This window comes from Nicotiana tabacum, chromosome 10 (assembly GCF_000715075.1).
Source record: "Nicotiana tabacum cultivar K326 chromosome 10, ASM71507v2, whole genome shotgun sequence".
Taxonomy (NCBI): Eukaryota; Viridiplantae; Streptophyta; class Magnoliopsida; order Solanales; family Solanaceae; genus Nicotiana; species Nicotiana tabacum.
Genome location: NC_134089.1, coordinates 112,821,544 through 112,846,745, shown reverse-complemented (window position 1 = coordinate 112,846,745; position 25,202 = coordinate 112,821,544). Strand labels below are relative to the sequence as shown.

General features: G+C 39.1%; 1 protein-coding gene across 1 annotated transcript; it reads left to right on the top strand.

Annotated features, from left to right (window-relative positions):
- Positions 1 to 20,608: 20,608 nt before the first annotated feature.
- Positions 20,609 to 23,206, top strand: LOC107777300 (basic leucine zipper 34-like). Its single transcript, XM_016597296.2, has 4 exons — positions 20,609 to 21,279; positions 21,640 to 21,730; positions 21,843 to 21,969; positions 22,577 to 23,206. The coding sequence occupies exons 1-4, from the start codon at positions 20,744 to 20,746 to the stop codon at positions 22,735 to 22,737; spliced, it is 915 nt and encodes a 304-aa protein (XP_016452782.1). The 5' UTR covers positions 20,609 to 20,743; the 3' UTR covers positions 22,738 to 23,206.
- Positions 23,207 to 25,202: the final 1,996 nt, after the last annotated feature.

Genomic DNA, 25,202 nt, shown 5'->3' with positions numbered 1-25,202 from the left:
AGAGGTACAAGAGAGTACAACAACCATATTCTATAATGACTCCATGATAAAGCTAGTTAGAAGGGTATCAACCTCATAAGAAGTCAGTATAAAGCTCTCACTAGATTGTGTAAGGAGGTGCGAGTATTATAATAGAGCTTCAAGTTGTGGATGTGAATCATACCTATGTGGAAGGGAGGTCATGAAAGAGATACAAGATGTGATGTAAGATTTTTAAGGTAAGTAAAGTAAAGGTAACAACGTACGAGATACTCAAATGCAAAAAGTTGTGAATTGTCCACACTTTGGACAAAACGCTAGAAGTACTGGGATTCAGTATCCAAGAATGAAAGCGGTGTCGTTAGTGGCATATTTTCCAGCCTATGGGTTCTAGGTATCGAGAGGTATAAATTAAAAGAGTAAAAAAGAGTTTGAGACAATGCGATGTCTCGGTTGATGTTCCTGAAATAATATAAGAAAATCTATGGTGCAAGCAAGTTGAAAGGACGCTGCGAGTAGTATAAATGGATATGTGTAAGTGGCAAACTAAAGTATGGTAAAGCGACAAAGTATACAAAGTTATAAAAATCTCAATATACTAAGGTATACAAGCTCATTATAGCCTGAATGAACTCAAAGGAGTCTAAAATTAATGACATTTAGAAGAAATGGAATGCTGCCCTGGTAGTAAAATGAGGGTGTAATTGAAATGGATAAAGGATGACGTTTGGGTCTTCGATTGAGTAATGACTTGAAGAGGATTTGACGAATTGTACGGGATTAAAATACCCACGTAAGGTGAATCACATTGGGATACTATGAAATACGGTTATGGAAGCATGGTATCTCCCCCAGGTGGATCAGTTTTAAAATGTTCCCCAATAAAACGTGAGCCCTAGCGGCCATATTACATAAAAGCTCATGTTATCAGTGGTAGATCGTAGATCAATATTGAGGTGAATAAACAAGGGATGGATAAAAATTACAAAGTATGAGATGAGATTTGGTCATCAATCTTAAGGATAAGCAACGAGAGTAACCTAGAGTTAGTAGCAAACCTCAATAACGATAAAGCGAAGTAAGAGTTATGGTATAGTATGGCCTACTTAGATGTAGTAAAGCTAATGACGCTCAGACGGACAACTTGACATAATTTAGTATATGTTCACAAAGTGAGGCTTAGAGATTGGTTAAAAGCTAGAACAAAAAGGTAAGGAGTCATATAGGCACACTCACAAAGTCTTTGTCGTACATGCTGCATGACAAAAGGTAGCAACAGTTACAAGATTGGAAGGATTCCGACAACAAGTCATGGTGTGAGAAAGAGGCTTAAAAGGAGGATGCCCTGGCCTTTGGACTTATCCACGGAATAGTTGTCTAGATGGAAAGAGAAGTACTTAAGTATTCACAAGAACTATGGGTTATGGTAATGATAAGTGCATTAGTCAACATTCGAGGACGAATGTTCCAAAGGGGGGAATTATGTTACATCCCGCATTTTCGTAACGTTGAAATTTCGACGTAAGTTAGGGAATGAGATTATTTTGAGATTATAAGAATTATGCTATTTCAAAAAAATGATGAGTAAATTAGTGAAGTTGAGAGGGTAAGCAAATCGAAGAAGATGAGTTTCGTCGAAATTTGACATTTTGGAATAAAATATGGTCCAAACTATCATATTTATGGACTAGTGTCATACAAGGTACCACATGACCATGATAGTAAGATGTATAAAGTGTGTTAAAAGTGAGTAGCATTTTAAGTAATTTGACATAATTTTTAATTATGTGGATAATTGGGTCATTATGAATTTTTAAGTGGAAGATTAACTTGTAAATTGAATTTTGTAGATAATTAATTGTGTGACATTTTGGATAATCACTAGGGGACACTACTTCCACATGAATTTGTAGAATTATAGCAGCAAGTTGCCACCTAATTAAGTGCTTAAGGAGGTGGTGGCAAGACTTTAAAGATATAGGCACCCTATCTCATTCTTGTTGGAGAATTATATTAAGAGACCTTTATTTAAGCCACAAAATGCAATGGAAATATTTTATATCTATTGTGTAACGGATGGAGTCCCAGCAACAAATTCATATGGAATTATTGCGTAATAGCAACGTGGGAATTTCGGATCTAAGGGAGTACGGTGCAATCTTTCTCAAGAATATCATATCGATTGTTTCCTATTTCAATATCGCCATTACGTGTTTTGTCGCGATTGACTTGTGTTAGAAGGATTTCCAAGAGAATCGACTTAGGTATGTTAAGGTTATCCCTTCTTTCTTTTGTCATGATCTATATGACACAAACAAAACGAGCAAATGCACAACTTTCATAAATTACTCTATTCGTAGAAATGCTAGAGATGGGTATATTCTTATTCTCTCATGTGTCATATTATCCTATCATCTATTCATGGGTCTCAAAAATACGTAAGTTGGTAAAGTTTATTTCATGATATTAATCAAAGGCATAATGGTCTTATGACATACCAAGAGATTTTATTAACGTATTTCATATGCATTTCATGCATTTATAAATGCAAATTGACACATGACCAGATGGCATTAAATACGCGTATATATGTATATTATATGTATATGGGATATGGGAAAAAGTTACGCCATTATATACACACCACTATCTAATCAGTTGGTATACGTTGATGATTTGCCCACAATGGCCGAGATGATATGATGGGATGCTCTCAGAGGCTTGATGATATTATGAACGCATATACCCATGCACGATATGGCATTTATATGCATATGCATGACATTTTTAATATTAAAGGATTCACAGAGCTATTCAAACTTACATGTCGAGTCTTTTAATCCATGTTTCTCCCATGTCTATTGTTTACTGATTTCCATTCCTTACATACTCGGTACATTATTTGTACTGACATTCCTTTTGCTTGGAGATTCTATGTTTCATGCCCGCAGGTCCCGATAGATGGGTCGAGAGTCCTGTAAGTCGGCTATCAGCTCAGCGGAAGATGTTGGTGCACTCCATTTGCTCCGGAGTTACTTATTTGGTCAGTATGATTAATACATGCATTGATTGGTATGGCAGGGCTCTGTACCGACCTTTATGATATTATGTATTCTTAGAGGCTTGTAGACAGATGTCATGTATACGGATTTTTGTATGGCCCTGTCGGCATATGTTTTGAGTATATAAAGGATCATGCCGGCCTTATAGGCCCGTATGTCATATGTATAAGTTTGGATTACATGTTGGGTCATCCAATGTCGAGTATTTACCCATATTTTATTCTACTTATCTCACGATAGCCTCTCTGGCTCATTTACCTATGATAGTATGATACAAAAGATACATTATATAGGTATTCAGTTGAGTAAGGTACCCGGTGCCCGTTGCGGCTCATCGATTTGGGTCGTGACATATCGGTTAAACTGTTAATACAATTAGACAAACCAAGACCCGAACTAATAACCCAATAGTCAAATAATATTAAACTATTACTAAACCGTTCACCCAATAACCCGATATCAATAACCTAATAATATTTTATCGGTTCGGGCTATCGGTTATACCCGATATATGCCCAGCCCTCTTTACTTGGACTACCTCTACCTCTCCTCATACCCACTAAGGACAACCTTTCATACTTTCTTACTGGGGCAGCTGTGCTTCTCCTCTTCACATGCTCAAACCATGTAAGCTTCGTTTTTCGCATCTTGTCCTCTACCGGGCCCACTCTCTCTCCCTATTCCGAATATTTTCTTTCCTAATCGTATCAATTCTAGTATTCTATTACATCTATCTCAACATCTACATTTATGCTACTTCATTTTTTAGATGTGGGCGTTTTTGACTGTCCAACATTCTGGACCATACAGCATGGTCGGTCTAACTGTCACGCTATAGAACTTACCCTTAAGTTATGGTGGCACATTCTTATCACACAAAATACCGGATATAAACCTCTATTTCACCCACCATGCTCTAGTGTAATGTGTAACAACCTCGTCAATTTTCCCATTTTCTTGGATTATCGACCTAAGGTACTTGAAATTTCCTCTCTTGGGGATGACTTGTGTATTATACCACACATCCACGCCCGCTTCATGAGTCACGTTACTGAACCCACACTCCAAGTATTCTTTCTTGGTCCTACTCAGCTTGTAACCTTTAAACACTAAGGTCTGTCTCCAAATCTCCAGCCTTGCATTAATACCACATCACGTCTCATCTGTAAATAATACGCACCATGTCATCTCCTCTTGAATGTGGCGTGTCAGTGCATTCATCGCTAAGGTATACAAAAATGGGCTAAGAGCTAATTCTTGGTGCAATCCCATCACAAATGGAAAGTTGTTTGAGTCTTCGCCCACTATCCTAACGCCGATGTTAGCTCCATCATACATGTCCTTAATCACCACAGTATAAGCTACAAGAATACCTCTAACCCCCAAACATCTGCGTAGAACTTCCCTTTGGACTTTCACATATGCTTTCTCTAGATCAATGAACATCATATGTAAGTCTCTCTTCTTCTTTCTATACTGCTATACCAACCTCCTTACAAGCTGAATGACTTTTGTAGTCGAACGTCCCATCATGAATCCGAACTAGTTTATCACGCAGCTAAAATATGTTGAAAATAGAGCTCAACTACCTAACTATAAAAGAGATGAACATATTTCAGCAAGCTAACTCCTAAAAGTTATTTGGCACGCTCAATTTATGCAATACTTTTTGCTTCTCGAACAAGCAGCGTATGTTCAGGAGCGAATCTAGAGTTGATGCTACGGGTTCATCTGAACTCATAGCTTTCACCCATACCTTATATTTTTGCCTAAAAATTATTAAATATGTACAAATAATAAGTTTTAAACCCATTAAATTAAATGAGATATAGTAAAATTGTAATTTTAAACCTATAAAATTTAAATTTTGGATTCGACTATGAGTATGCTAATCCACGCTCCATGCATTACACTCTTATCATTAAATCAAAATTCAGGATGTAAAAAAGAAGCGATGGAGGTCCATTTTCGACCTCTATTTTTCAATAAATAAGCCTCGGGTTGCCGGAAAACACTTACAGCTTGTTTCGATGGTTGTTTACCCTATTGTATCGTATCGTATTGTTACTTTAAATGCAATGTTTGTTTTGATTGTTACTTAAATTTTATCGTATCGTTAAATCCGTCATTACGTAACAACGAAAGGTGCCACTTTATGTAACGACCGATATGATGTGGTCACGTCGTTACCTAATTTTTTTTTTCTTATCTCGCCCTTCATTATTAATAAATAATCTTATTTTATCCTTTTCCCTATCTTCTTATATAATAATTCTACCTCGTATCATAATTTTTCTTTATAATATTGCTAGTTTATTCCTTATATTGCAGGTGCGTGATATCATGAAACGATGACAAACGATACAGTCTATCCAAATATTGTATTCATCAAACGATACAATACAATATAATACAATACAATACGTTATGAAACGACCCGTAACAACCATCCAAACAAGCTGTTATCTGTTCTATTCAGAAAAACAATTCAGTTTCTTTGATTCAGAAAACAGGATTTGTGAGTGGGAGGCCGTGGTATATCACATTGTCTACCATAAGTTGATGAAAATGTGCTAAATCAGGACCCACTCTTTTAGTATTTACACATTTGCACCCCATGTTTTTGGGTTCCCGCAAGTATTCTCTCTCTTTTTGTTTAAAAGAAAACTATAATTGCAGTAAAAAATTAATTGTTGGAATGGTCCTTCAACCTTTTGGGCTGTTTCCGTTTGGTTATAATTTCTGAATGAAATGAACAAGTAGGGTCCTGCTGGCTCCTCCCACGTGCAATAATGCTACTTTTGTGTCCTAATCTCCTTTTCTGTACGGACCCTTTGAGAATTTTTTGGGATTCCCAACTCTCCAAAAATTAGGATTTTTAGACAATTATGGAGAGCGACATTGACTAATATATTAGCCAAAAGAATCTTTGTTGCATATAGCATTTGGTATCATCTTTCTCAAATTTCTTCCTTGATTGCACATGCTAATCCTCTTGGATTGCCATGACCCAACTATCTCTTTTTTTAAAGACTTGATTCTTTGTTATAACATAATTCCATCATAATTCAAATTGAATTTTGTTTTTGTAATTTCAGTGAAGGAGGTTTGCATTTTTCGTTAACAAATTTATTTTAGGTCTTCTGCATAGATATAAAATAAGATATACTGAGGGTTGCTCCCTATCAAATAGGGTTGTGCACGGATCGGATCAGATCGGATTTAGCATATTTCGGATTCGAATTTCGAATTTCGGATTCTAGAAAATGCAATCCGAATCCGATCCGAATTATATCGGATCGGATCGGATTTTAAAGTTTGGATCGGATCGGATATCGGATCGTATTATTATGCCTCAAAGTTAAACTAATATGTATATTTTCTTTGTAAAAGAGGCAATACATTAAGAAAAATTCATGTTTATGCAATTATGAGAGTACTATGGTGCCAATATAGCTAAATCTAGCAATTGTAAAGGTAATAACTTGGAGGTTGATGTAAATTAAAGTGTAGTATTTATACATGTCCTAATAATTTCGGATTTCGGATTGGATTGGATTAAAATATACCAATCCGAAATCCGATCCGAAATCCGAAATTTTAATAAACATAATCCGAAATCCGATCCAATCCGAAATCCGAAATTCAAAATTGAATGGATCGGTTCGGATTTCGGATATCCGATCCGAATGAACAGCCCTACTACCAAATAGAACTCTATTCTAGCACTCAACAGTCAATCCCAACATGAAACATCTAATTAAGGATGAAAGAATTTTCATCATTCTTCTACTGCCACAGGTTTTGTGGTAATTTTTTTTTTGAAACATCACTTTTTTTCACACCACAATGAGATAATATTAATTTGGTGAAAAAGAGATAATCCCACAAGATTCTGAACCGCGTTCGAATATCAAAAGGCGTGAACTTAAAACCAAGAATATGCTCCAAGACTATTTGGTTACTCTCTCAAACAGGGGGAAAGTAAAAGAGGAGAGCAAAAGACGTCATATTCAAGTTAACTTGAACAAGGGGTTGGCAATTTTTGTTTAATAATGCATGGCAAGGGGGAATCAAAATTATAGAATAAATAAATCAACAATCTCAAACTTTTCAAAAACAGAAGATAATACTATTGTATCGATATATAGTAGGCACATGCAGTAGACAAGGTTTCTGCGTGACAGAGGTACTTAACATGCCTTTGAACTTATCACTAATCATTATTAGTGTCTCCTATATATAGTTTCTTTCAATTAAACAAAAAAGAGAATCATTACAATTAATGCGATGGTGCAAGGAAGCTACATTCAAGAAATTAATTAAACTAATATATGGTTTGGGATTTGGTTGAAGTCTTGAATTAATGTAAGAGGTGGGGATTCTTTATTTTTATTTTTTTGTGTAAAAGGGACATTCACATAGTCTCCATGTGACTGTGATTTGAGGACAAAGGAAAGAGGAGAGAGGGGTTGCTATTACAAAACAGTTCACATGGGGGAAGAGGAAGACATGATTCTAACATCTCCTACTTTTTCTTCACAAACTCATCTTCCCTACTATACCTTTATCCTTTAATTCAACCAATATAATACTACATATATATGATCTTTTATCCAATTTGTAGGGATTTCTCATTTCTATGCCTTTCATTTTGAGGTCTTTATTTTATGCAAATATAGTATTTTTTAAAAAAATTCTGATATCTGCTTTAGAGCTTGACTAATTTGGATTCGCTTCGAGATTTATTACTTTAAAATACTCTATACCAAAGGCAATTATATTCTCAAGGTTTAGACATGAAATCTCTAGTTGAGGATGTAGTATTACCACTGGCACCATGATAAGAATGGACTTTGAGTCTAACTCAACCCCAAAAGTTAGCTTGTGAGGTGAAGATTGACCAAAATACCCATAACCCATCGATGTGGGACACAATTCAACACCCCCCCCCCCATGCTCAGGCCTGCAACTGGAGCGTGGACAATATAAATAGGGGCCGGCCCAACATCAGTAATAATAAATTAGGATGTGTCTGACTCTAATACCATGATAAGAATGGACCTTGGGCCTAACTCAACCCCAAAAGCTAGCTTGTGAGGTGAGGATTGCCCAAGACCATATAAGAAGACCAAGATACCCATAACTCATCGATGTGGGACACAATTCAACACACCACACCTTTAGTGGTAAATTGTGCAAATTATTAAGGTAAGGGTACAACGATTTAATCAACCAACGAATAAAATTATTTTTCTTTAAACGAAGTTATATATAAATTTCCCTAAATTCATTGAATAACAATGAATGAGTCGAGTCATTCAAGCTTTACCGAGATTGTAAATAGAAAAATGAGAAGTAAAATTCTCTTGTTATCTAGTCATTTTTCGATTGAAGAAAATACTGAAAAGACATTGGTAAAGGTTTTACTTCAAATTTTTAAGCAAATACCTTATATATTAGCAATTTGAAATTCATAATTTGGCCTGAATATATCCTCCTCTCTATTGTAGTTCCAATTGAATGTACCTATCAAGTCAAAAAAATCATACATAGCACCAAAAATAGTGCATCGTCTATTTATCGTTCTTACTAGGGAACCAAAACGAACACGTCTATTACCTACGAAACTGAATCTTCGACCAAACATTCTATCAGAACCTAAAATTACTGCATTGCGCTCCAACAATTGAGCTGCCACTTGCCAGTAACAAGAAAAAGTTTTTAACTGTCAAAACGATAATGGTGATAATTTACTTTACTACATATAAAATTAGAGGTCGTTTGGTTGGGAAACATATTATCCCATAATTAGTTATCACACCTTCCCATAGAGATAAAAGAACATTATAATCATGGTGTTTGACCAAAAAGTATGAAACCTTTTGCTAAACTAATTAAGTAAGAAGATAACGGGTAAATTCTAGTTAAATATAATGATTTGTAGATCCAAAAAGTGTTTGCACAGATAACGTGGGATTATGTTAAAGCCGATTTAATGCAATGTATATTAAATGGTGCTGCTATTAATGAGTGGGGAATAATGATAAACAATAATGCTAAATGGCAACGAATGTAAATAGAGAGAATGTTGCACCCAAATATTGAATGAGGTGGATGATTCTTCTCTCTGACAATGATGTAAGACAAGAACATGAGAGAATATTATATACTTTCTCGGATCTGTTGGAAATGACAATGGATAGAATGTAAAGATCGAATCTCTCTCTGAAAGTTGTTCTTTGTACTATCTAGTGAGCTTCTTTTCAAAAGTGTTCTTATCAAATGGAATATTACTTTCCCTCTTTTCTTCTCTCAACTTTTCTATTTATATAGGACATACCCCTTACCTAACCTAAAGTACAGATGCAGAGAATATTCGATAGAATATTCCCCTAAAATATCTTATCGCAGAACCAACCGTTATTACTAGCATGAATGCCTGACCTCGACCCAAATTAATCAGCTCGCCAGTAGGTTCCTTCAATCTTGTGTATGACCTCGACCCTGATGAGCCACTCAACACTTTTTTCCGTTCGCAACTAACCGACCTCGACCGAACTGCCTATGATAAATTACAATTCTCACGATAATTACCCTCCTCATGCTAAATCTCCTCGATTGGATTTTGACTCATACAGTTAGTCCCTCCGCTTATCGAGGCCGCCTTTTGGTCGACCTCGATGAGCGTACTTTGTTAGTCTCAGTTTGGGGAGATTCAGATGGGGAGGTCGAAGAGTGAGAATTGCGGCCGAGTTGGTGACGTGACATTCTGAGAGCCATGCTTAATGACATCAGTTCTGAAATGACATCACAGCTCAATGCGTCATCATTATGCCGCTTCCCGGTGCATTGCTTGTTTCCTGTGTCCGTGATGTTTCGATCCCAGTGCATTTGACAGTTATTTTTCTTGATTTGTGCGCCGGATTTCTCTATAAATAGAGGGGGGAAACCCTTTGCATGAGACTTTACATTTTCCAATCTTTCGAACTTGTATATCTGTTCCTCTTCTTCTTCTCCCTGCGTTCCTATTTTCTGCAATTCTTGCCATTATCACTTCTTGCATTTTCAATTCTTACACTTTCATTTCCTCACACAGATATAACAAAAGATGGCTAGTGTATCTTCTAATCCCGAGGAGACCCTTGACCCGGTTCCGTTATCAGTGGCCTTACCTACTCACAATGAAGGAGAGGCTGTTGCTATGGAGGAAGAAAGCTTTCCATGGTGGAAGAAATCGTTCCTCGTGGTGATAAGACTATGTTGAACTTCTCGAAATCACCCGCGGACGAACCTGAGCCTGTAAAATCCAAGATGGGAGCGGTCCATCTTACCGGGCTTAAGGCCAAGTACAACATCCTTGCTCACATCGACCTGGTCCTAGCTAGGAACGATGTGATCCACATTCACAGTCCTGGGTATTGCGCATTTTACGCGTACCTATTTCAAGTGGGCTATTATCTACCTCTTCCCCGGTTGGTGGAGGAGTTCTGCTGCTATTACGGTATCTGTCCGGCCCAACTCACCCCCTATATTTACAAAAATTTTCTCATGCTGATAAAGTACGTGGAGTTGGCCAACCGTGGGATCTCCATCTGTCATCTGCTACATCTTTCGCGCCAAGCTTCCACAAGAGGACGATGATACATCTCCATCTTTATGGGACCAAGGGGTTGGTGGTGAAAATGGATGATAAGACGAATCGTCGATTTTGGGTCAACGCTTTCTTCATTAAAACTGAGCACGTGGTGGCGAACCCTAGCGGATTCCCTAAGGAGTAAAACTTCGCTCGTAAGTATTTTTGTTAACTGATCGTTAGCCGAGAAGGATCCTCCTATGCTGGTCGCCGATATTCACGATTGGGTGGCTCAGATTTTGCCTTACACGGTGGAAATCTGTGAATGGTCGTCATTCAACAAGAAGTTTGGGCATAAACCTTCTTCGACCGGTAAGTCGGAGTCCCAATATCCAGTCACTTCGACCTTAATACCGTCCTCTTAATGTGGTTTTTATTTGTTATTAGATTAGGGAGTTCCAAGGAAAGTGAAGACTCCCACTCCCATTTTTCGTTAGTCGGGTACCTCGACTGGATCTCGTCTCGCCGTGACTGTAGGCGGGTCTGCACAGACAACTGCTACTCCTCAGGTTCTGGCCCAATGTAGGGCCTGATCATCGAGCAGTTGCCCCATCAACGGAGACTCCAACTTCTCCTTTATTGCATTTGGTAGATGAGTCATTGCTGAGCAAGGGGAAATTAGTTTCGCTAAAAATGCGGAGAGTAGAGGTAGCGAGGAATGAAGAGCCAGCAAGGGGCGATCCCGAGATGGCCGCGGTTGAGCCCGAGGGCAGCATAGTTTTGGACACGGATACTGCGTCCCTTCAAATGTAGAGATTGCTTCTTTATTAGAGGTCGTCGTGGGAGAAGGAGGGCGAACAGAGGCGATCAAGGTCATTCCGGGGAGCGAATCGTCAATGTCAAAGTGGGTTGACGTTCCTTCCTCTATCAAAGTGAAGAAAAAAGGTGTGGCCATAGATGACTATGAATCCGGCTCCAATGTCTACCCCGAAGAGGAGAGGATATTTGATGAGGGTTTTACCTGGGTTGAGGTGCGAGTAGATGAATCTTCTTATTTTATAGTCATCCCTCTGGATTGTGACCTATTGACTAACACAAAGAGCATGGTCCCTTCTTTGGTCCCTCTTTGCTATGGCGCCGAGAACATGACTCTACGGTCATTTAAGGATGTCAATATGTCGTTAGGCATATCTGGAATGGCTCTGAGGGTGAGTTTGTGTTTTCCTTTTTGTCATTTCTGTATTTTGCGTCCTTCCCCCTTTCTATCTTTACTGGCCCTTTTTAGCTCTTCCTTTTTGTTTCTTAGACCCTTATTTTGGAGATCGAGAGCGTCCGCCAAGAGGAGAAGCATGAGACTATTTTCAAGAAGATGGTTTTAAAGTATCGCAAGTATCGTGATAATTACTTGAGATGCATGCCCGATTCAACGCGGACAACAACTTCCAATCCCTTAGAGATGAGTTGGTGTAGAAGGACGATGAGCTCGTGATGGTCATTGGCAGATGCAATGAGTTTAAGGGGGCGCTTAGAGCCAAGGAGGACGAACTCGAGGTGAGCAAGGGGGTCGCGGCTGAGTGTGTTGACCTTCAAGCTTAAGTGGCATCCCTACGAGCTAAGCTTGAGCAGAGTTTGATCAAAGCAAACGCCTTAAGTGATGAGTTGATCGAGAAAGTGGCAGAGTTGGCGAAGTCCGAGGAGGCCAGGATGACAACTTTGGCGAAGGTGGAGACATGGAGGAATTCATTCGTGTGCTTATATCTGAACGGGTGAGTGAAGCGAAAACGGTCGTGGTAAGGGAGGCACAGCTTGATGAATGAATTGGTGGGCTCGAGAGAGAGGTTTCGAGCCTTAGTGATCAAGTCGCTACTCTTGAGGGCGAGAAGGCGCAGCTGTTGGCCCAGTCGTCCTCTCATACTTCTGATTTTCCTGACGTTCCGCAGCACTTATACGAGATATGGATCCACGCCGAGGCTTAGCTGGACATTCTCAAGAATTTGATGACGGAGGGGAAGGTTCTTGAGGCCAATTTTGAAGATGCTCGTGTCTAGGCACGTGCGGCCAGAGTTGCTTGCGGTTATGACCCAGCTACTCCGACGACCGGTGATGGCGAGGAGGAGGAAGAATTGGACTAGCTTGAGAAGGATGCCTTGTATGAAAATGAATATCCTCAAGGCAATGGCAGAGATGTCTCTGTTGCGCCGGATGGTGAAGGCGAGGATGACGTGGAGTAATACTTTGTACTTAGTTTTTGCCTTCTTTTTTTTGTGTGGGCTTCTTTTGGCCCTTTGTAAGATATTTTTTGGAATGGAATGATAATATCCCCTTATTGTACGTTGTTGGGTCTTTTATTTTTCTTCGAACATTTTTCAAATAGTTGCCTTAGAAGAATTGTGTCAGTATGTGTTATCTCGAACATAGTCGAGTACATCTTTGATTGAATCTTAGTGAAGTCCCATGTCGTCGTGCTTAACTCAAACGAAGTTGACTTATAAATTGAACTCAATTCAGGTTGAGTATAGGTTGAATTCGAGTGCAGTCGAAAATAATTCTTTACTAATTCAAACAAGGTTAAGCGTATTAATTCAAACGAGGTCGAATGTGAGTTGTTTCGAACAAGGTCGAACGTGTTAATTCGAGCGAGGTTGAATGTCACTTTAATTAATTCTAACAAGGTCGAACGTGAGTTGATTTGAGCGAGGTCGAATATTGACTCTTAGTTGATTCAAATGAGGTCGCATGTGAGTCGATTCGAGCGAGGTCAAATATTGACTTTTAGTTGATTCGAACGAGGTCGAATGTGATTTGATTTGAGCGAGGTCGAATGTTGACTCTTAGTTGATTCGAATAAGGTTGAATGTGAGTCGATTCGAGCGAGGTCGAATGTTGACTCTTAGTTGATTCGAATTAGGTCAAATGTGAGGTCGAATGTTGACTCTTAGTTGATTTGAACAAGGTTGAATGTGAGTCGATTCGAGTGAGGTCGAATGTTGACTCTTAGTTGATTCGAACGAGGTCTAATGTAAGTCGATTAGAGCGAGGTCTAATGTGATTCGATTCGAGCGAGATTGAATGTGAGTCGATTCGAGCGAGGTCAAATGTTGACGCTTAGTTGATTCGAACGAGGTTGGATGTGAGTGCATTGATTGGTGCGGAGTTAAAACTTGGAGACAGGCGAACGTCATGTGTTTGTATGCTTTGCTTATATATATACATTGGAGAAGTTTACATGTTTTTCGGGCTGCTATTCCAGTCCCAGTCTATCTAGTCCCTTTATTGTTCGACCTGGAGAAATATTCGAGGGGTCGAGCAATAAACTTGCTAACTAGTAATCTCACCTGCTTGTGCTTTAACTTCGAAATGTCCTCTTCGTCGCCTCATTAAAAACCTCATCGAGAAAACCCAATTGGCACTAAACTCAGTTGAGGGAAAAAAGTACACCTCGGAGAACATCTTTCATTAGAAGTTGAAGTACTTGAGGTGGGCGATGTTCCAGTTGTTTGGTAGTAGCTTTCCCTCCATTGTTTCTAGGTGGAATGACCCTTTGCCTACTGCCGCTGTAATTTTGTATGGGCCTTCCCAATTAATCCCTAGTTTTCCTTCTCGTGGATCCTTACTTGCCTATGTTTTGGCTTTTAACACGTAGCCTTCGACTTTGAGTGGTTTGGTCTTGGCTTTTTTGTTGTAGTATCGCTCTTCCTGTTGTTTCTGAGCGACCATTCTTATTTAAGCCATCTCTTCACTCTTCAGCCTCGTCGAGGTCTTGCCTCCTACTTTCGTCGTTCCTTGGCCCGCTCTCGTGTGAGTACCTTAGACTTGGTTTTTCGACCTCGACCGATATTACTGTATCAGTCCCATAGACCATTGAGTATGGTGTTTCCCCTATGCTTGTTTTTGGCGTTGTACGTTATGCTCATAGTATTTCCAGCCACAGTCCCTTGGCGTTATCAAGCTTCTTCTTTATGATATTCAATATTAACTTGTTGGAGGACTCCATTTGCCCATTGCTCGCAGGATGATATGGCATGGAGAGTATTCTTTTGATATGCTATTTCTCAAAGAACTCAACGATCTTTTTTCCAGTGAATTGGATCCCGTTGTCACAACTGATTTCTTTGGGGAGGCCGAAACGACACACGATATTTCTTCATATAAAGGTGATCACTTCTTGCTCTCGTATTTGGGTGAATGCACCTGCTTTTACCAACTTGGAAAAATAGTCAGTTAAAACTAAAAGAAATCGTACATTACCTCATCCCGCTGGGAGGGGTCGGACGATGTCCATTCCTAATGATGAAAGGCCAGGGTGACGTGACTGCGTAGAGGTTCTCGCCCGCTTGGTGGATCATAGAGGTGTATTTTTGGCATTGCTCGCATTTTTCTATGAAGTCATTGGCCTTTTTTTCATTGTAGGCCAGTAGTAGCCTGCTCATATGAGGCATCTAATGAGAGTATGAGCTCCGCAATGACGTTCATGAACTTCTTTGAGGACGCGCTCGTCTGGTTTAGGCCTAAGCATTTTGCTAGGGGCCGCCATATGTTCTTTTGTACAAGTCGTTATTGATGACGGTGTACCTGGCTGCCTGCATTCGAAGCTTTTTGGCTTTTTTTTATCGTCTGAAAGCACTCCATCCTGCAAATTTGAGACAATACGATTGCGCCAGTCCCAAGTTGAGTTTATAGTTCGTACCTCGATTTGATTGATCAACGAGTGGAGGAGAGTGATCATATCCCCTTCTCCGGTTATGCTTCTAGTGGCCGCTGCCAGTTTGGCGAGGCCTCCTGCTTCAATGTGTTGTGCCTGTGGGATTTGGTCAAGTTGACATTTATCGAACTCGGGTAACAACCTGCAGATCTCGGCTTGATATTTTTGCAGTCTTTGTTCCTTAATTTGGAAAGTCCCTATGACTTGATTGACGACGATCTGAGAGTCGCACAGCAGGACAACTCACTTTGCTCTGTACTTAAGTGCTAGCTTTAGACCTGCGATCACGGCTTAACTCGGCTTTGTTATTAGTCATATCTGGGCATCTTTTGGACTGACGAATTACCTCACCTGTTGGGACCTCAAGTCCTAATCTCGATCCCGACGCGTTAGAGGTGTCATATATATACAACACCCATAGGTCGTGTGTTTTGGAGGAAGTATGAGTGGCTTCTTTTTCGACTTCAGGCATAATTTTCGTGCTTACGTCGACCACGAAGTCAGCAAGTACTTGCGACTTTATCGCCATTCGCGGCTGATCGGTTATATCGTGCTCGCTCAATTATATATCCCATTTGTCTAATCTACCCAATAGCTCGGGTTTATGCAGAATACTCCTCAGGGGAAATGTCGTTACCACCGAGATGGGGTGGCACTGGAAATAGGGTCTAAACTTTCGTGAAGCTACGACTAAAGCCAGGGCTAGCTTATTGAGGTGGGGATACCTCGTCTCGGCATCAACCAGAGTTTTGCTAATATAATAAATGGGAGATTCCGTACTTTTATTTTCTCGGACCAAGACCACGCTCACGGTTCACATCAGATATGGCCAGATAGACGAGGAGACGTTCATCAGATACTTCTTTCTTTCTAGTCAAGCTCTCTGGTATTCCTTCTTAGCTTTTATTTGGTCGGGGTTGACCTCAATGCCTCGTTGTGATACTAAGAAACCGAGGAACTTTCCTGAGGTTACTCGAAGGCGCACTTCTCGGGGTTCAATTTCATATCGTAACGCCTGTGTATGTTGAAGGCCTCTTTTATATGGTCGATGTGATCCTCCTTCATTTTCGACTTGACCAACATGTCGTCGATGTAGACTTCCATTATTTTGCCTAATTGGTCTTTGAACATTCGTGTCATCAATCTCTGATACGTCACACCCGCGTTTTTCAGTCTAAAAGACATCACTTTGTTGCAGTACGTTCCCTGATGAGTGATAAAGATGGTCTTGCTCTTCCATGAGGATCTGATTATAGCCTGAGTAAGCGTCTAGGAAGCTGAGCAACTCGTGTCCGGAAGTCGCGTCAATGGGTTGATCGATATGAGTAAGTGGAAGCGAATCTTTCGGGCATGCTTTGTTTAAGTCTGTGAAGTACACGCACATCTGCCACTTTCCGTTCTTCTTTTTCACCATGACCGCATTGGTGACCCATTGAGGACATCTCGACACCCTGATGGAGCCATTTTCCAACAAATTTCTACCTCTTCGCGGACCATGTCATTAATGGCAGTGTTGAATTTCACCTGATTTGACTTACCAGGGGGTGGAATGGGTCGACTTTCAGCTTGTGCATTGCTATCTCCTTTGGAATACATGGCATGTCTGCATGGGAAAAAGCAGACAGGTCTACATTACTATTTAATATTGACGAAATTTACCTGGCTCTTGGAGCTTGTGGCCGATGAAAGCTTTCTTGTTGTGGTCGTTATCATTGAGTTGGATGGGGTTGAGGTCTTCTATGGTAGATCCGGTAGCTTCTATGACTTCAGGATCTTTGATCACATACTTCTCGTCCTCGCTCGACCTCCACCCTGTTGATTGCTATGCTTCTTTGGCTTTACCCTTTAACTGTTGGGTGTGTGTGCAGTCTTGGGCGATGCGGTAGCATTCCCTGGCAATGCGTTATTTTCCTCTGATGCTGAGCACCCCCGAAGGGATGGGAAATTTGATGACTTGATATAAGCTGGAATGGACGGCTTTCATCGTGGATCCAAGGTCGATCTGAGATGGCGTTGTACGCCGTATCCTGGTCCATGATATGGAACGTGGTCTCCAAAGGGACTCCATCTTCCAGGACGGACAACGTGATTTCTCTAGATGTCCGCTCAATTACATTGTTAAAACCCATTACTGTGATGTAGCGTGGCACTATCCTATCCTCGAGTTTCATTTGGGTGAGAACTCGAGGGTGGATGATGCACGCGCCACTCTTGTCATCGACCATAATATGTTTTACATCAGTATCTAAGATGCGTAAAGTAATGACAAGGGCATCATAGTGAGGGAAAACCTAACCGTGGGTATCTGACTTATCGAAGATGATACTTTCTTCGTCATACCGTTCATGAGTGATAGACCGTTTAAGTTTGTGGGTGGTGTTGAACTTCACATTGTTGATTGACGCATCGTCGCCCCCTCCGATGATCATTTGACTGGTTCGAGTCGGGGAGGGTGGTTTGGGTGGTCCCTGGTGCTGTTCTCGTCCACGGACGAAATTGTCCCTCCCTCGGTCGCTCATCAACTCTTTCAAGTGCCCTCGATGAAGCATGTTCATGACCTCTTGTCTTAAGGCGATACAATCCTCGGTTTTGTGACCCTGCTCCTGGTGGAATTCACAGAGACTATTTGACTTTCTAGTGCTCGGGTCAGACCTCATCTTCTCCAGCCACTTTACTTTTGGGCCGAGCTTCTCCAGTGCGCAAAAACATTATGAGGGGGAAACACAGAAATTCTGAGCAGATAATAAGGGGGCATACCTCTCTCACTGCAGTGAGTTCCTGTTCTTGGCCTAGATGGGCCTTCGTCGTGGTGGGGAGGCGGCATGAGTGTGCCTCGGCTGTAAGGCTGATGTCTTTCCCAATTAGGTCGAGGTCCTGCTAGATCTCTCTTATTGTCATATCTCTAGTCCTTCCTACATTCAGCTTGTACCGAAGTTAGCCATTGAGTTGGCCCATTTAGATCATCTTTGTCAGCTCGAACCTCGACGCAATAAGCATTGTGTATTTCTTCCCAAGTGGTCGGGGGATATTTCATAAGGCGGCTCAGCAGCTTTCTGGTCGCACTCGAACCACTACTATTCAGCCCGTTCTGAAAGGCTACCACAACTATTCCTTCCAATACATATGGTAAGGTCATTCTTACTCGGTTAAATCTAGCAAGGAAGTCCTTGAGTCCCCCTCTAGGTGATTGTTTGATGGCAAATATGCTATTTACTCCCGCCTCTGCCTTTTTTGCTTCGGCATGGGCTGTCACGAAATTATCAGCCATTTCCTCAAATATTTCAATCGAGCGCGCGGGCAGCTATTAATACCAAGTCAATGCACCCCTGGTGAGGGTTTTGCCGAACTTCTTCAGTAAGATGGAGGATATTTGCTCTTTGGCGAGATCGTTGCTTTTTACAGCGGTGACGTAATGAATCACATGATCTTTAGGGTCCGTTGTTGTCGTATATTTTTAGGTAAGATGGCATTTTGAAGGTTTTGGGTATTGGGTGTGGCGTAACTTCGTCGATGTATGGCTGCTCAATGAATCGACCGATGTCCCTTTTTGGTAGGAGTTTTTGGGTGCCCGGTATTTTGTTTACCCTTTCTTGATGCTCTTTCATTTGGTCGCGGAGCATTTTTTCTTTTTCTCCATCTCCTCCATTTTCCTCAAAATGGTTGTGAGGGTGTTGTTACCTGTATCACTAACATTGTGAGTAATACCTGTTATATGGGGGGCGTTTTGCTCGTTTGGTGTCGATACAATGCAGACTTCTGCATCTTCTTTGTTCGTCCTTTGAGCGGGCTTATTGAGAATGTTGGTCAGCGTGTTTGTCAACCATGCCTCAAGTAGTTTTTTCGCTGTCGGTGGTGCCTCTTCTGTTGTGGATGTAGAGGCCCCTTTACCGTGCGAGGTCGTGACGCTACCATGAGGTGGGGGCGAAATGTTTCGCCTGGGAGAGGTGTTTGATGTTGCATCTTCGCCCTCCGTTTCATCCACTTCGTTGATGGTGTGGAGGAGGTTAGTGGTGAGGTCGGCTATTGCCTTCCTTTTTTCCTCTCTGTTGCCTGCCATGTTAGATTTGTGCACACAAGGAAGTATAGGGTTTTTTGCGTTGTTTGTTTAGATCTAAAAGAAACTAAAATTTTAACTAGGAAGACCCACGGACGATGCCAAATTGTATGGCAAAAAATATGAAACATTTTGTTAAACTAATTAAGAAAGAAGATAACATGTAAATCCTAGTTAAATATAATGATTTCTAGATCCAAAAAGTGTTTGCACATACAACGTGGAATTACGTTAAAGCCGATTTAATGCAATGTATATTAAATGGTGCTGCTATTAATGAGTGGAGAATAATGATAAGCAATAAATATGCTAAATGGCAACGAATGTAAATAAAGAGAATGATTTACCCAAATATTGAATGAGGTGGATGATTCTTCTTTCTGACAGTGATGTAAGACAAGAACATGAAAGAATATTATACACTTTCTCGGATCTGGTAGAAATGACAATGGATAGAATGTAAAGATCGAATCTCTCTCTGAAAGTTGTTCTTTGTATTATCTAGTGAGCTTGCTTTTTTAAAAGTGTTCTTATCAAATGAAATATTACTTGCCCTCTTTTCTTCTCTCTACCTTTCTATTTATATGAGACATACCCCTTACCTAACCTAAAGTACAGATGCATAGAATATTCGATAGAATATTCCCCTAAAATATCGTATCGCAGAACTAGCTGTTATTACTGGCCTGAGTGCCTAACCTCGGCCCTGATTAATCAGCTCGCCAGTAGGTTCCTTCAATCTTGTGTTCGACCTCGACCCTGATGAGCCACTCAACACTTCGTTCTGTTGGTCACTGACCGACCTCCGCCGAACTGCCTATGATAAATTACAATTCTCACGATAATTACCTTCCTCGTGCTAAATCTCCTCGGTCGTATTTTGGCCCATACACCCCGAATAACTAATTTTGAAATTAGTTATACCACGATTTTATTCTAATTAAATATATAATAAACTCATCTCAAACAAACGAGTTTCGGACAGGAAAAGAGGAAAGGCGAAAAGGGTCACATCGAAGGGCACGTGGTGACCGATTCCGCCAGTTAATAAACCGTTGAAAGAAAGACTTATTTCACTCTCTTCACAGCTGTTGCTAGCTGTCCTAATCCCTCTCCCATGTGACCCACTATTCCCTCTCCCTCCAAAAAAATAAATAGAAAACAAACCTTAACTTTGGTCCCCTTAAAATTGCTAGTAATAACTCTTAAACAACTTAACCTCTTAAAATAGAGATACTCACATCACACCATTTTTGCCATTCAATTATTACCCTAAATACACCTTTTCTTTCTTCTTCATTCTTCTCTTTTTATACTACCCATATCTCAATTCTTGAACCACAATAAAACCTTGCCATTTTAGTTTGTGCATGGCTCAACTACCACCAAAAGTTCCTACAATGGCACACAATTGGCCTTTTCAAACTATGCCCCCATTGCATAACAATAACATTAATAATAATTCTTGGGTTGATGATTTTCTTGATTTCTCATCAGCTAGGAGAAATTCTCACCGAAGATCAGTGAGCGACCCGATTGCGTTCGTGGAGGCCGCTCCGTTTCTGCAGCAATGCCACGGCGGCGCTAATTCTAGTATTGGGTTTGATAAGTTAGATGATGAACAGCTTACTACTATGTTTTCAGATGATAGCGGCGGTGCTGCTGCATTTGCTGTTACTACAGCGCCGTCTTCTAATCCGTCTAGTACGAATCCTTCTACACCGTCTGATCAAATCAGCGAAAATGAAGATCAGAAGTTTGTCCCACAGGTCGACGTTAACCAAGTAATTCAGCCGAAGAATGAACCTGGAGAGGTTGATAGTTCTTGTGATACTCAACCACCACCACCTCCTGCTAGTGATTCTTCAGATAATAATCCTATTGTGGACCCAAAGAGGATTAAGAGGTAAATAATATGACTAATCCAGTTGCTAAAGTATTCATCTTTAGGCATTTGCAGATTTAAATATTTAAGAGTTTAAACTGGTAGCCTGAATATTTTTCATGTGACAAGTACACGAAAACTATTCTTGCTCTTTATCCCTTATTTAATTGTGTAACAAATTCATCTATAAAAACTTAAAGAATTAAGGTGAATTTACTTCTATATACTTAGTTATATCTTCAATAGTAATTTCAAATAAAAAAGCAATTGAAACCATTGGGCACTTAATTCCAAATATGTTAGTAGCAGAATAAAAGTTTATGTACAACAAATTGCTCTTATGTCTTATTTAATAATGATTTGAGTTTGTTTGTTTTCCAGAATTTTAGCTAACAGGCAATCAGCTCAGAGATCAAGAGTTAGAAAGCTACAGTACATTTCGGAACTGGAAAGAAGTGTAACCAGTCTTCAAGTAAGTTTCTACTTTTAATATAATTAACTGACTTCTTCTTCATTAAAATATATAATCATGTTCTTATAATAACTTGAAAAATAACTTATATTGTTTTTTTAATTCTTCTCAGACTGAAGTATCAGCATTGTCACCAAGGGTTGCTTTTCTAGACCATCAAAGGCTGCTTCTGAACGTTGATAATAGTGCACTCAGACAACGAATTGCAGCTTTGGCTCAAGATAAGATTTTTAAAGATGGTAAGAGACCATAAAAACTTTAATCATTCTTAATTAGCGAAATTGATTTTAATTTGCTCTTCCTAATTAATCAATGTGATTTGATGACTTAACATAATGAACGAACGACATGCATGCAATTCATGATTTTTTTTGTACTAATTATGTTTACACCTGGTCACAATGCAATCAATTATTCACCTAAATTTCACGTGCCGTGAACAGAATAGTTCCTGTAGTAGTACTATGATTTCATTTTAACTTACTAATGTCATGGAAAAGTAATTGCGTGATTAATGCAGTAATTGCTCATACTTTTGACGAAAAAATAGGTCATGTCATGACAATATTGTAGTGACATAACTTATTCCTCCAAGATAAATTATCGTCTATATAAGTTTCAACCTTGTCATTCACGCAACCATAGTATTTAATTATCAGAACCTATAATGAGTAATTTTTCGAACTATCAGGCATCTTCAGATAATTATAGGTAATCGTAAAAATTTCTAACCTGAAAGATAAATCAGATTATTCGCTACGACATAAAATTCTACACACTTTCTGTGTTTATAAATTAAATCTATTCTTTATTCGGCTCATTTTTTTTTTGCATGTTATATGGCAGCTCATCAAGAAGCACTGAAGAAGGAAATTGAGAGATTAAGACAGATTTATCATGAACAGAATATGAAGAAAATGGGCAACAACGGAACCGCCCATGCACCACCGTCAGCGGCGGCGCCACCATCAACATTTAACAAGATGAGTTGCACGGAAGAAGCGTAAGCTTCTCAATTCCAGTGTTACCCTCAGCTGACAGCTGCGCCTTCACGTGATGTGTTCCCCAATTTTTTTTTCTTCCGATTCTCTTGTGGACCCCTGTGATAATTAACATGATTTTAGAATATTCCTACTTGATTTAAAATAGAGGTAGTAAAGAATTCATTTGATATTTGGAAAAAAAATAAACCCCCCCAAAAAAAAAAGCAAACCCAAAAGTTTGCTTTGTTTGTATTTTATTGTGACTATTTTTTTTTATTTGATTTGTTGTAGCATTACTTTGGTGTTAGGGTTGAGATTGAGTCGATTTGGTGTCTGATTGTGAATCTTGTATTTTATTTGGATGTACAAGAAAAAGGGTTGTTAATTAGGACCTGCATATGGATGGTGCCATATGGTTTGGATGTTTAACAATTGTAATTTGTAAGGGATAGTAATTTTTATTGTTTGATGAATTTCATTGTTAATTTCCTAATTCTGGTATGATAACTTGTATACCTTCTTATTTGTTCTTAAGGAATGTAAGGACAAATGAGGAAAGAGAATAAAAGGAAAAATTGAATGAAGGATTGTTGCAGATGTTTAATTGTTTATACAATTTTGTGGATTAAATATTACGTTATGTTGATTTCTTTTTTATATATCAGAGCCACTAAGACCACTAGACAAATAATTGGACCTATAAACAGAGAGCGTAACCAATGAAATGATAAGTTAAGTCACGGAGAAATTCAAAAATAGCCAGATTAACAAGTGGTCATTCAAAAATAATCACAGTTTCAAAAGTAATCGAAATTTAACTATTTTTCGTGTAAAGATAAATTTGAACGAAAATACTGTTCAAAATTCGGAAAAATACTCCAGCATAATGTACTGAAGTTCCAGTATAATATACCGGTCATAATATGCTGCAAGTTCATACACAGGTACACCGAACTCCAGTATATCATGCTGGACCGGTCTCTATTGCAGCAAAATAATGATTATTTTTCATTGACTTGGTAAACGCTGACTATTTTTGAATGACCAGTCCGAAAACTGGCTAGACCGTGCTATTTTAACGTTAAGTCAAGAGCTAGGGGTGTACATGGACCGAGTTGGTTTGGTTTTCATTAAAACAAATCAAACCATTTACATCGGTTTGGATTGGTTCAGTTTTATCGGATTTTTCGGGTTTTCGGATTTTTTTGTTACATGAATAATATGTCAATGTTACTCTTAACAAAAATTTACAAGTAAATATACATTTAAACTATTCTTATGATAGAATTTTCTTATAAACACATGATAGTTATTTTCTTAGTTGTCTGACAATAAATTTTTATTGATGTACACTTTCGAAGTTAACCGAATTTAAATTAAACATAAAATCAATATAAAACCTAAATAATAATATGTTCTATTTAATTTTTAATTATCAAATCACTTCAAATTTGAAAAAGATATAAGAATATAATAAATATGGAAAAACAAAGAGATCGAGTGATAAGAAAGTTATCGTACAACACATTGTGTAAAGTTAATAAAAATGGAGTACTTCATATTCTATTAAATATTACATCCCATAAGAGAATCCCAAATATTTCTAGACATTTTTGTAAGGCCCCGGAAATTTCACCAAGTAATTTAGGATTTCGTGGTACCAGGTAGGCTAATTATAATATTTTATGTGATATTAACATGATGAGCATCAATTGAATTTGGTAAATAAGTGTATAAGTCTTATAATGTGTAATGTGGGGTCTAATGGGAGGCGTAAGTCTAGGTCAAATTGGAAACTTTCATACTAGGTTACAATTCCAAATGAGTTCGCACAAGTCCACTATTTGGACGAGCATATCTAAATATATATAAGGTTTTATGTAGTGAACAACCTATCAAATGAAAGGTCTTCGAGTCTATTTTATAACACTTCAAATTGTTCGTCATTTAGACATTCCTACACAAAGTTATGATAAAATTACCAAAGGCTGGATTTGCGACCAATTTTGCGATCGCAAAACGACTATACGAACCGCATTTGCGTCGCATAATGAAGCAGTATCGGGCAAAACGTTATGTTGTCGCATGTTGATTATGCTGCAAAAATGCTACCCACATTTCGATTATGCTATAGCATAATTGCACCATATATTTGACTTCGGGGGTCATTTTTGGAAATTTTCATATCCGAACTCACTTTGATAAATAAGCTTTGGGGCTTCATTTGGGACCATTTTATACTAAATCTAGAGAGAGGTGAGAGCATTTTAGAGAGAGAAAGAAGGAACCTAGCCTCCTAATCATCAATCTTGCACAAACCCTCAAGAATCAAGCATGCTAATCTCTAGCTCACTATCTTCCGGGTAAGTCCTACTTCTAATATTTCATATATGAGATTATGAGTTCAAAAATATATTGTGGGGTTAGAAATAGGCCGTGCATGTGCCACTAAGCTATAGTATGTGGGATTAATGAACTATTTTGGGTAG

Bases quoted from the DNA above. Each gene is read 5' to 3' on its own strand.
- LOC107777300 (XM_016597296.2), top strand. From the start codon at position 20,744: ATGGCTCAACTACCACCAAAAGTTCCTACAATGGCACACAATTGGCCT. The intron at 21,731-21,842 runs GTAAGTTTCTAC...AATTCTTCTCAG, and splicing joins GAAGTGTAACCAGTCTTCAA to ACTGAAGTATCAGCATTGTC. The intron at 21,970-22,576 runs GTAAGAGACCAT...GTTATATGGCAG, and splicing joins AGATAAGATTTTTAAAGATG to CTCATCAAGAAGCACTGAAG.